The 12,887-nt window shown below is 39.8% G+C and overlaps 2 protein-coding genes across 3 annotated transcripts in view; both read right to left on the reverse strand.

The window, feature by feature from the left end:
• The window catches only part of kctd20 (potassium channel tetramerization domain containing 20), a 6,606-nt gene extending 5,316 nt beyond the window's left edge, over positions 1–1,290 (reverse strand). The window contains exons 1-2 of one of the 2 annotated variants that reach the window (XR_014628264.1): positions 1,129–1,290; positions 522–648 (exon numbers count right to left, since the gene is read on the reverse strand). Coding sequence is in view for 1 of the 2 variants with exons in the window: in XM_084416587.1 (XP_084272713.1) it covers positions 522–543 (22 nt within the window). In the remaining variant the exon portion in view is untranslated. The remainder of the gene's footprint in view (positions 1–521; positions 649–1,128) is intronic. The other variant, XM_084416587.1, reaches the window with a different exon arrangement.
• A 1,019-nt stretch (positions 1,291–2,309) lies between these two features.
• cacna1sa (calcium channel, voltage-dependent, L type, alpha 1S subunit, a) overlaps positions 2,310–12,887 on the reverse strand; it is a 37,105-nt gene continuing 26,527 nt past the window's right edge. Inside the window, exons 36-43 of the mRNA XM_084416817.1 lie at positions 12,639–12,735; positions 12,020–12,122; positions 11,693–11,794; positions 7,136–7,269; positions 4,536–4,661; positions 3,292–3,479; positions 2,723–2,804; positions 2,310–2,641 (exon numbers count right to left, since the gene is read on the reverse strand). Coding sequence (XP_084272943.1) covers positions 2,432–2,641; positions 2,723–2,804; positions 3,292–3,479; positions 4,536–4,661; positions 7,136–7,269; positions 11,693–11,794; positions 12,020–12,122; positions 12,639–12,735 — 1,042 coding nt within the window. The 3' untranslated portion in view covers positions 2,310–2,431. The remainder of the gene's footprint in view (positions 2,642–2,722; positions 2,805–3,291; positions 3,480–4,535; positions 4,662–7,135; positions 7,270–11,692; positions 11,795–12,019; positions 12,123–12,638; positions 12,736–12,887) is intronic.

Here is a 12,887-nt window from a genome sequence, read left to right on the forward strand (position 1 = left end):
ACACCGAGAACGATAACTATAAAGATAACTATATTTGCGTTCACTCCAACGAACGATAACGGTCTGTTTATGCTAAGCTCGCGCGCTGCGGTTTCAACGTGTGTGTTTGACGTCATTGAACATGTTTTTGCTGCATTTACAGGCTTTAACCAGCAGATGTCCTCAGCATGCTGTGTTTCTGAGTGAAGCTAACGTCGTCTGCCATTTTAAATGCGTGAGCACCTTAAAATTCTGTTGATTCTGATTGGCTGTCAGTGTTTTATCGTTCAATAGCTGGAAAAAAAATCTTTCCGAAAGTGATCCCAACGATATCGTTTCTCTGTATCATTATCGTTATAACTGTGGCGTGAACTGTGCTATTCTTTAATATGGAGAACGATTTTTTAGATTTATCGTTATCTTTATCGTTATCGTCCTTGGTGTGAACGAGCCTTAAAGCGTTAAATCCCTTTCTGAGGTAGTAGAAATGTCATTTTTCAGCACTTGAAATGGTGTTTGGGGTTTAAGTGATTGTGTACCACCTGTTGCGTGCTCCTCCATCATGATCTTCTGGACTCCTGCAGAGCTGTAAGACAGGCCATATGGGGAACGTAATATTATAAACTCCTTACGCCCGTCTGACTGTCTCACAGCTTAACCTCAGACACCCTGTAACACCCAACAAACATGTTTATTAATTTATGCAGAGTAAATGTGACCCATTTAAATACACTGCATCTGTCTGTTCTTAATTAAACTTAATCAAACTGCAAACCAGAGTACAGTTAGAGTAATTTTAATGCGATAGAATTTATAATACCATGTGTATATGCAGTGTGATGCAGGCCTGCATGGAAGTATTTCATTAAATTACTATGGTTGGCTGTTTAGAAATCATGGTTGTAAAGGTAGGCTACATTCAAAATACTTTAAAATTGTAGGCCTACTTTATTGTTAGTGTGGTGCAAAGAAATAAACAGACTTGGCTAATTTATTCCTAACAAACATGCAAATAGCCAACCATAGATTGTACAGAAATTATAACAAATTTAGAGCTCAGAAAAGAAAACAAACATTTTTTAAATAAATAAACACTTAAATATATGTATATATATATATAATTTATCTTTTAGAATATTTGTTACTCACCCGAAGAGTCTGCCTTCAAAACATTGAACCCCTTCAGGATCTTCCAGCAGCGGCGCGCGGATTAGCCGACATTAATCCAATAAAAACGCGGCGCTCAGGTGAGACCAGTGCGCGTGCGCGGGGCGGGATGCGCGCGCAGAGCTGATGTCTGAGGAGGACTAACTTACAACAGCGAGGTAAACGAGTCATACTTGACAGGTTTGGTTAAATGTTGGGCACAAACACAACACATGTAAACACTTGTGCTAAAAGCAAGTGTTATAGTCTTTTTGCGGTTCTGTTGTTTGCGCTTTATTTTTTGCCCTCTCGTGACGCGAAATATTACCACAGAAATTACCACACAGTCTTTTAAGATTACACAAAGTGTTATAACTTAATCTTTAATAATAAGTAAATACATTAAACAAAAAAAAAAACAGGTAAGTTGGCCATTTCGAGTGAATGTTCAGCTTATCCTTTAGCATGTTATAATGTTGGGAAATGATAAGGTATTTTCACATTCAAGTTCACTCACAGTTTTTAATGCAAAAGAACAAGAAGTCACAGAGTCACTTTTCAGGGGTGTTTAGTTGGGAAATATGTTGTGGTCTTTTAATTTCAGCAGATTAGGTTACATTTGCTATGAAATACAGTAGTCAAACATTTGAGATGGATCAAAACCTTTCATCAAAGTTATACGAATTTTGAACAATACCCGTTCTTGTCTTAAGACAACTTTGATTAACTTTTTTGATCCCCTTCAAATGTTGACTACTGTATATATCAAATGTGAAACTATATATATATATATTTTCACCATTTTGAATAATATTGTCACTGTCAGGCGGAAACCTCACATCTCTCACATCAACTTCACATTTTTATTTTTCATAAATCATTACTATTGGTATCTGTTTTCCCCCCACAAATATTTAAACAAGGAAAAGTATTAATTTGTGACTAAACCTCGAAACTCCATTGGATCCTCAAACTGTCAGTCAAACCTCATTACTCCGCCCTCCTCTATCAGGATAATGTATTTGAGGCGCGGAGATGAGTGTCTTAGTCTAGCATTTGTCATCAAGCCATTGCCGATACTAAAGTTTTTAGAGATATGAGGTTTACGTCCAACAGCGACAATATGTATAATATATTTCATTCACCATATTTTTATAAATTCTATATAAATAGAAAAACCCATTATCAGTCCTCTTTTCGATATGTTTGCACACTTCTGCTGTACTGGCTCATAAAACAGTCCTCACAGTTATATCAGAGTCCTGATGTCTTCTTTTGGCCTTAACTCCGCTCTGACGAATATATATTACACCTGACAGTGTGTTGAGTCTGGACGACATGTTGCCGTCTTCCTCGTTCTGGACAAACACTGTCCTTTACGTTTATTAAGAACGGCTGCTGATTTCTTCTCCAGCGCGGCGAGATCCATGTTCAACGCCACCGCCATCTCAGCCTTCGTTACCGACACAAAATGGCCGTCGCTGGCGAGACTGTCCAAACCTCCAGCGATCAGAGCCTGAGGAACAAAACCAGAAGAATATGTGAAAATCATTTCAGCTTTCTTTCTTTTTTGACATCTGTGAAGGTTTGATCTCACCTCTTGGATGAGGAACTCGGCTGCGCTCACTGGACCGTTCTGTCTGGATGCACTGATGCATGATGGGAAATGTAGTCCACATCTGCTCCAAGACAGAGATCAGTGTTATCTTTATCGTCACTACAAACGTCACAACCACATACACTTAGCTTAATGTCTATGTGGTGTTTTTAATCTGCTTTAAGACAAAGCATGTGTAAGTTCATAAGTCGACACCATTGCTGAGTATTTCCTCCTTAAAGCTGCAGTGAACCAAAGACAGTCTCAAACACACGCTTTGAAATCGCTGGTGTTTCTGACGTCATAAACTACCTTGTAACCAATCAGATCAACGTGTGATCGTCAACCAGTGGATCTCTGAGCTGAGCTGAGTGAGTGGAGGCGGGGCTCATTTGCATATTCATAGAACCGCGCATACTAAATGAGGCAAGGGTGTCGAGTTACGTAACATTCAAGCTTTTTTTTAAGGCATGATGAATTTTAGCATTTAAATTTGTCATTTTGGTGATCAATAGATGAGTTGTAAGGGATAAAGGGGGACTTTAAATGTTATTTTTCTTTCCGCTCACCTCTGTCTGTGATTGTTGGTGTTGTTGTTATTGGTGTTGGCGTGGGAATGAGCGTATGAGGGCTCGGCCTCGTCCGCTCTGCTGTCTGCGATCTGTAGGGGGCGCTGGCTGGTCATCTGGGTGGGAGAATGGGTTCCTCTCTCCATAGCGAATGGATCCACATGGTTTCCGAACAGGCCGCCTGCTCTCTGTTGAACAGAAGAAGAGAGATACGTTATGCATTAATCCTTCTCTATCTCATTTGCCGTCTCTGGGGGTCTCATTTATAAAACTAGGAGTGTGTAGGACCCTTACTAAAAGTGTATGTTTTTTCTGAAAAAATATTCCGACTTATAAAAGCGTGTGAACGCCAGAACCTGCGCAGAATCCCCTTTATAATCCCAGTCAGAGGAAGATTGTGAACATGCGTCTCCTCCCCGAAATAACCATATATGAGCTCACAACGCCTCCTTTTACTATGCATATCCTCATCTGCATATCATTAGCATATGCATATTCATCCACGAGATGCCATGTTTAACGGTACAAGACATCAGGAAAATAAGAGATACGGATGTGCGTCACATTACATTGCTAACAATCATTTAGTAGCCGATCCTCGCCTTGTGTTTGAATAAATAAATCAAATAGTATAAAATACATTTCAGAGAAAGTTTTTCTCAATCTTTTACACCGGCCATATTTAATTGCTTTATATTTTTAATGGAAACAGAAAGGCCTTATTGTTCATTATTGATCATTATTTGCGTGTAAATATTTTCTGCTATTATCATGCGCTAAGCAAACATTAACACACAGCGTGCCTCAGAGTGTTCAACAGCAGCGCATCACTACTAATATTTCTATTCATTAGAATATAAAAAAATTAGTAACTCTCTGTGATGATTTCATGTAATTTAAGTACTTACCTCCATTAATGAGAATGGCATATTTAATCTAAATGTGTATATTAGATAGTTTAAAATCATTCTTTTATGTATTTAAACTGCTACTGTGAACATCACTGTATTTATGATTAGGACTCATAATGAAGATTTAAAGTGGTTTTCCTTCATCAGTCCCTCAGATCTCCATCGGTGTCGCCAAACTGTTCGTACGCATGGATCAGAGTTACTCACAGATGTACTGTTAAGTTTCTTTTTATAAATCAGAACTTGTGTGTGTGAAGTGGCGTACGGCTCGTTTGTGCGCCGCCGCGGTTATAAACGAGGCCCTTGTTCTGATCCGTTCTGTTCTCCACCCACCCTGTAGATGCCCTCCTCTCCGGCCTCGTCCATCGCTCGGTCCATCTCCTCGTCGTTCAGGAGATCTCCAGAAATCGCCCGTTGCAGTTCAGGAGCGGCTTCTTCCTCGATGCTCCTCAGACCCGCCTGAGGGAAAGAGAGAGAGGCCGTCTCGAGACTGTCTCAGGGCTCGACATTAGAGGGTCAGTTCACCCAAAGATGAAAGTTCTGTCAGTAATTACTCGCCCTCATGTTGTTCCAACCCCGTAAGACCTTCGTTCATCTTCAGAACACAGATTAAAATATTTCTGACGAAATCTGAGAACTGAAACAGCGCAGCGCTTCTGGGTTGTACGTCAGAACGGAGGCTCACTATTGGCCAGCATCACACATATGACCAGCGTCAGCCAATAGTGAGCCAGCGTTAGTACTTTTAATACTTAAATGTATTTAAATACAAATTACATTAGATTTTTTCCAAAGGCTCTAACATACAAAATAGTATTTTGTATTTCAAATACGTATTTTAAATACATGTATCTGAAATACTGCCCATCCCTGCTAGTGCCAAAAGTGCACATATTAGTACCAAAAGTGTACATATTAATACCAAAAGTGTACATATTAGTACCAAAAGTACATATTAATACCAAAAGTGTACATATTAGTAAAGTGCACATATTGGTACCAAAAGTGTACATATTAGTACCAAAAGTGTACATATTAGTACCAAAAGTGTACATATTAATACCAAAAGTGTACATATTAATACCAAAAGTGTACATATTAGTACCAAAAGTACATATTAATACCAAAAGTGTACATATTAGTAAAGTGCACATATTGGTACCAAAAGTGTACATATTAGTACCAAAAGTGTACATATTAATACCAAAAGTGTACATATTAATACCAAAAGTGTACATATTAATACCAAAAGTGTACATATTAGTAAAGTGCACATATTAGTACCAAAAGTGTACATATTAGTACCAAAAGTGTACATATTAATACCAAAAGTGTACATATTAGTACCAAAAGTGTACATATTAATACCAAAAGTGTACATATTAATACCAAAAGTGTACATATTAGTACCAAAAGTACATATTAATACCAAAAGTGTACATATTAGTAAAGTGCACATATTGGTACCAAAAGTGTACATATTAGTACCAAAAGTGTACATATTAGTACCAAAAGTGTACATATTAATACCAAAAGTGTACATATTAATACCAAAAGTGTACATATTAGTACCAAAAGTACATATTAATACCAAAAGTGTACATATTAGTAAAGTGCACATATTGGTACCAAAAGTGTACATATTAGTACCAAAAGTGTACATATTAATACCAAAAGTGTACATATTAATACCAAAAGTGTACATATTAATACCAAAAGTGTACATATTAGTAAAGTGCACATATTAGTACCAAAAGTGTACATATTAGTACCAAAAGTGTACATATTAATACCAAAAGTGTACATATTAGTACCAAAAGTGTACATATTAATACCAAAAGTGTACATATTAATACCAAAAGTGTACATATTAGTAAAGTGCACATATTAGTACCAAAAGTGTACATATTAGTACCAAAAGTGTACATATTAGTACCAAAAGTGTACATATTAATACCAAAAGTGTACATATTAGTACCAAAAGTGTACATATTAATACCAAAAGTGTACATATTAATACAAAAAGTGTACATATTAGTAAAGTGCACATATTAGTACCAAAAGTGTACATATTAGTACCAAAAGTGTACATATTAATACCAAAAGTGTACATATTAGTAAAGTGCACATATTGGTACCAAAAGTGTACATATTAATACCAAAAGTGTACATATTAGTACCAAAAGTGTACATATTAATACCAAAAGTGTACATATTAATACCAAAAGTGTACATATTAGTAAAGTGCACATATTAGTACCAAAAGTGTACATATTAGTACCAAAAGTGTACATATTAATACCAAAAGTGTACATATTAATACCAAAAGTGTACATATTAATACCAAAAGTGTACATATTAGTACCAAAAGTGTACATATTAATACCAAAAGTGTACATATTAGTAAAGTGCACATATTGGTACCAAAAGTGTACATATTAATACCATATGTACATATTAGTAAAGTGCACATATTGGTACCAAAAGTGTACATATTAGTAAAGTGTACATATTAGTAAAGTGCACATATTGGTACCAAAAGTGTACATATTAATACCAAAAGTGTACATATTAGTAAAGTGCACATATTAGTACCAAAAGTCTACATATTAATACCAAAAGTGTACATATTAGTAAAGTGTACATATTAGTACCAAAAGTGTACATATTAGTAAAGTGTACATATTGATACCATAAGTGTACATATTAGGACTTAAATGGTACATATTAGAACCTTTTTAAAGGGGACCGTCCCAGTGACAGCTTTCAGATTTCATCAAAAATATCTTAATCTGTGTTCCGAAGATGAACGAAAGTCTTACGGGGTTGGAACAACATGAGGGCGAGTAATTACTGACAGAACTTTCATTTTTGGGTGGACCAACCCTTCAATGTGTGATCGTAGTGTGAGACGTATGCAGAGATGAAGAGACCTGTATCTCTGTGGTGTTTTTGTTTTTCTTGTTCGGCCGGTATCCGTAATATTCCTCCTGTCGCTTCATGAACTTCCTGAAGTGGTCCTGGATCAGGAATGTGGCGTAAAACTTCCCCACGGTCACCTCATCATCTGCGGTTTAACAAACAAACGTTTAATCCTTAAGTTGTGTTCCGTTTATTTTTGCCCCGGAGAGGATTCTCCTTTTCCTGAAAATGCTAGTTCATGTTATTGCATTGGACTAAAACTTACTGAAGTAACAACTTCCCAGAAATGTATTTCCCCCAACTTGTTACACTTGTGGAGCTCCGGGTCAGAAATTGCCCACCTTTTAAATCGCTTGTGAATCTCTCGCTATGTTATAGTATCACCAGAGAATGTCTAATAAGGGGAGAAGTTCCACTCTCAGTAAACTTCCGGCTTCTGAACTGGTTGCAGTTCCACTCTGGCTCCACATGAGGGCGCTCACAGGACGAGTGCAGTTCCACTCTGGCTCCACATGAGGGCGCTCACAGGACGAGTGCAGTTCCACTCTGGCTCCACATGAGGGCGCTCACAGGACGAGTGCAGTTCCACTCTGGCTCCACATGAGGGCGCTCACAGGACGAGTGCAGAATGAATGGAGGTCTATGGCGCTATACTCCTCAAAATCCACTTTTCTCAGGATATAATGTTTTGTCTAGTAATTTGAATGTTGTATTCGAAAGGAGATGCAAAGAAATTACACACTGCTGGGTGTTAGATTTTTTAGAGTCACTTATTTGCTTTAAAAAGTCTTTTAAAATGTCAATGACGTCACACACATCGTACGACCAGAGATACTGCTTTACGGCAATCCTTCAGTCACTCTGGTGCTTTCACGCTTTGCACTTTCTTTTCTCTCGAGGCATCGACAACACAGCTGACACAGGTAAACACACAACACAGCTGACACAGGTAAACACACAACACAGCTGACACAGGTAAACACACAACACAGCTGACATAGGTAAACACACAACACAGCTGACATAGGTAAACACACAACACAGCTGACACAGGTAAACACACAACACAGCTGACACAGGTAAACACACAACACAGCTGACATAGGTAAACACACAACACAGCTGACACAGGTAAACACACAACACAGCTGACATAGGTAAACACACAACACAGCTGACACAGGCAAACACACAACACAGCTGACACAGGTAAACACAACACAGCTGACACAGGCAAACACACACAGCTGACACAGGCAAACACACACAGCTGACACAGGCAAACACACACCACAGCTGACACAGGCAAACACACACAGCTGACACAGGCAAACACACAACACAGCTGACACAGGTAAACACATAACACAGCTGACACAGGGAAACACACACAGCTGACACAGGTAAACACACAACACAGCTGACACAGGTAAACACACAACACAGCTGACATAGGTAAACACACAACACAGCTGACACAGGTAAACACACAACACAGCTGACACAGGCAAACACACAACACAGCTGACACAGGTAAACACACAACACAGCTGACACAGGCAAACACACAACACAGCTGACATAGGTAAACACACAACACAGCTGACACAGGTAAACACACAACACAGCTGACACAGGTAAACACACAACACAGCTGACACAGGTAAACACACAACACAGCTGACACAGGTAAACACACAACACAGCTGACACAGGTAAACACAACACAGCTGACACAGGTAAACACACACAGCTGACACAGGTAAACACACACAGCTGACAGGCAAATACACAACACAGCTGAGACAGGCAAATACACAACACAGCTGACACAGGCAAATACACAACACAGCTGACAAAGGCAAACACACACAGCTGACACAAGTAAACACACACAGCTGACACAGGGAAACACACAGCTGACACAGGGAAACACACACAGCTGACACAGGGAAACACACAGCTGACACAGGCAAACACACACAGCTGACACAGGTAAACACACAACACAGCTGACACAGGCAAACACACACAGCTGACACAGGTAAACACACAACACAGCTGACATAGGTAAACACACAACACAGCTGACACAGGTAAACACAACACAGCTGACATAGGTAAACACACACAGCTGACACAGGTAAACACACAACACAGCTGACACAGGTAAACACACAACACAGCTGACACAGGTAAACACACAACACAGCTGACACAGGTAAACACACAACACAGCTGACACAGGTAAACACACACAGCTGACAGGCAAATACACAACACAGCTGAGACAGGCAAATACACAACACAGCTGACAAAGGCAAACACACAGCTGACACAAGTAAACACACACAGCTGACACAAGTAAACACACACAGCTGACACAGGCAAATACACAACACAGCTGACACAGGCAAATACACAACACAGCTGACAAAGGCAAACACACACAGCTGACACAGGGAAACACACAGCTGACACAGGGAAACACACACAGCTGACACAGGGAAACACACAGCTGACACAGGGAAACACACACAGCTGACACAGGGAAACACACAACACAGCTGACATAGGTAAACACACAACACAGCTGACACAGGTAAACACACAACACAGCTGACACAGGTAAACACACAACACAGCTGACACAGGTAAACACACAACACAGCTGACACAGGCAAACACACAACACAGCTGACATAGGTAAACACACAACACAGCTGACACAGGTAAACACACAACACAGCTGACATAGGTAAACACACAACACAGCTGACACAGGTAAACACACAACACAGCTGACACAGGTAAACACACACCACAGCTGACATAGGTAAACACACACAGCTGACACAGGTAAACACACAACACAGCTGACACAGGTAAACACACAACACAGCTGACACAGGTAAACACACAACACAGCTGACACAGGTAAACACACAACACAGCTGACACAGGTAAACACACACAGCTGACACAGGTAAACACACACAGCTGACAGGCAAATACACAACACAGCTGAGACAGGCAAATACACAACACAGCTGACAAAGGCAAACACACAGCTGACACAAGTAAACACACACAGCTGACACAAGTAAACACACACAGCTGACACAGGCAAATACACAACACAGCTGACACAGGCAAATACACAACACAGCTGACAAAGGCAAACACACACAGCTGACAGGGAAACACACAGCTGACACAGGGAAACACACACACAGCTGACACAGGGAAACACACAACACAGTTGACACAGGCAAACACACACAGCTGACACAGGCAAACACACACAGCTGACACAAGTAAACACACAACACAGCTGACACAGGTAAATACACAACACAGCTGACACAGGTAAACACACAACACAGCTGACACAGGTAAACACACAGCTGACACAGGTAAATACACAACACAGCTGACACAGGCAAATACACAACACAGCTGACACAGGTAAACACACACAGCTGACACAGGCAAATACACAACACAGCTGACACAGGTAAACACACACAGCTGACACAGGTAAATACACAACACAGCTGACACAGGCAAATACACAACACAGCTGACACAGGTAAATACACAACACAGCTGACACAGGCAAATACACAACACAGCTGACACAGGCAAATACACAACACAGCTGACACAGGCAAATACACAACACAGCTGACACAGGCAAATACACAACACAGCTGACACAGGTAAATACACAACGCAGCTGACACAGGTAAACACACACAGCTGACACAGGCAAATACACAACACAGCTGACACAGGCAAATACACATGCTTGAAGAGTTTTTGTTTTGTTTGTTTTAAACACTGTTTGTTTTTGCCACAATGCCATCAAGCGGTATCTCTGGTCATAATCAGTCCTTCACTGACCAATCAGCGTTCATTAGCAGAATGCTAGCGTGTTATGGGCAACAACAACTCAACCTGTAAGAAATCGAAAGGACATAAGTACTCGTTCATTCAACTTTCGACCTATAACCCATGTTGAACTGGCAAAACCTACAATCAAATCTGAGATTTCTCAACGGCAATCGGGTGAAAGAGACAAATTTAGCCGTCTAGCCCCATAGACTCCCATTCAGTCTGCACTCATGGGCGATCGCCCCCAGTGGAGCTCTGGTGGAACTACAACCAACATTCGGTACAATAGGACTTAATAGGGAGTGGCCAGGCTCTCTGTAGACGGGCTCTGGTCGTTTGTTTTCTTGTTTCTTGTTTTCTCTCAATTTGCACAGGTTTTGTATTTCTTTGTGGATCTGATTGATCGTGGGCCTCTTTGATTTGACCTCATGAGGATCAATGAGGCCTACGATCAACCAGATCCAAAACCAAACACACAAAACCTGTGCTAACCGAAAGAAAACCAGTTAACAAAAAGACAACCAAATGTTTGATGATAATATACTTTAGCATAATGAGAGATTCACAGGCAGTTTTAAAGGCGGGTCATTTTTGACCCGGAACGAGTTTTAATAATGCCAGTATTATTGCAGTTTATTATTCAGTTTAGTCGTATGATCGAGAGATCTGACCTCCGATTGGCGGGATGACCTGGTCGAGCAGCTTCATACTGGTGCGTTTCCAGATCTTCTTAATAATGGCACGCAGCTCTTCATTCGCCTGCTCAAAATTACCTGACGAATGGAAAAATCAGAGAATTCAGGCTTTAATGGGTGAGTACTGACATTATTCCCATACATTTATTTGAAATCTTCACTGGAAATAGTTTGGTTTTTGGATTGTAGTACATTTCCAATGAAAATTCTTTAAATTAAATGTGAAATGTTGAAGTAGAAAGACTAAAATAGTTTTTTCCAATAACTGAAACTTTGAAGAATCATTTTTTGCAGTGTATTAACCTTCGGTTTTAATTTTCAGTGCCGTCCTGACGAGAGCGAACAGCGTGGCGTTAAACGTCACCGTTCCATCGCTGTTCAGAGGCATGTTCATGGAAATCAGCCTCTGGAAACAAACATATAAGTATGTATAAATGATTGGGCCAGCAGTTTATGAATTAGGGATGCACTGATATGAACACTTTGGCCGATAACGATAACCGATAATTTTTTATATTTAAAAGCCGATAACCGATATATTGGCCGATAAATCCAAATCCAAATTTTTATTTAAGTTTTGAGAGCCTGATTACAAAAACAATAGACTCACCATTAATTCCACGTCCCAAACACACAATTATAATGTTCTTATTATAATGTTATGTAGCCGATATGACAGACTCGCGCTGCACATGTTGCACTTAACCGTATTTTCCTTTTTGAAGTGATCCTAATCATATTCAAGCAATTTAAAACCATCACGTTGAACATCTGAAGAGCCTCAGCTGGAGGAAATAATACATTATTTGCCGGCTTTAATATATCAGCCAAATTTTCTTATTGGGCCGATATTGATAACATTAAAAATTAACATATCATAACATATCGTGCATCTCCTAGTATGAATGTGTTTGTGTCTCACTTTGCAGGCAACACGATGAGGACAAAACTTCCCGAACCCGAGCGGTGGCTGGATTCTCCTCAGCAGCGTCACCACGTCCAGGTGTTTAATGCGCCCCCTGCCAGAATAACACAAAATTACACCGATAATCACATGTGCGTCATTCAAAATCAACCACAAATCAAAATGGGCCCTTTAACTTATTACGACCTTTAATATGTGCACATAATTGCAAGAAAAAAAAGTTATTTTATTTAAATTGGTGCCGCC

The sequence above is a fragment of the Rutilus rutilus genome (assembly GCF_951802725.1).
Source record: "Rutilus rutilus genome assembly, chromosome: 8".
Lineage (NCBI taxonomy): Eukaryota > Metazoa > Chordata > Actinopteri > Cypriniformes > Leuciscidae > Rutilus > Rutilus rutilus.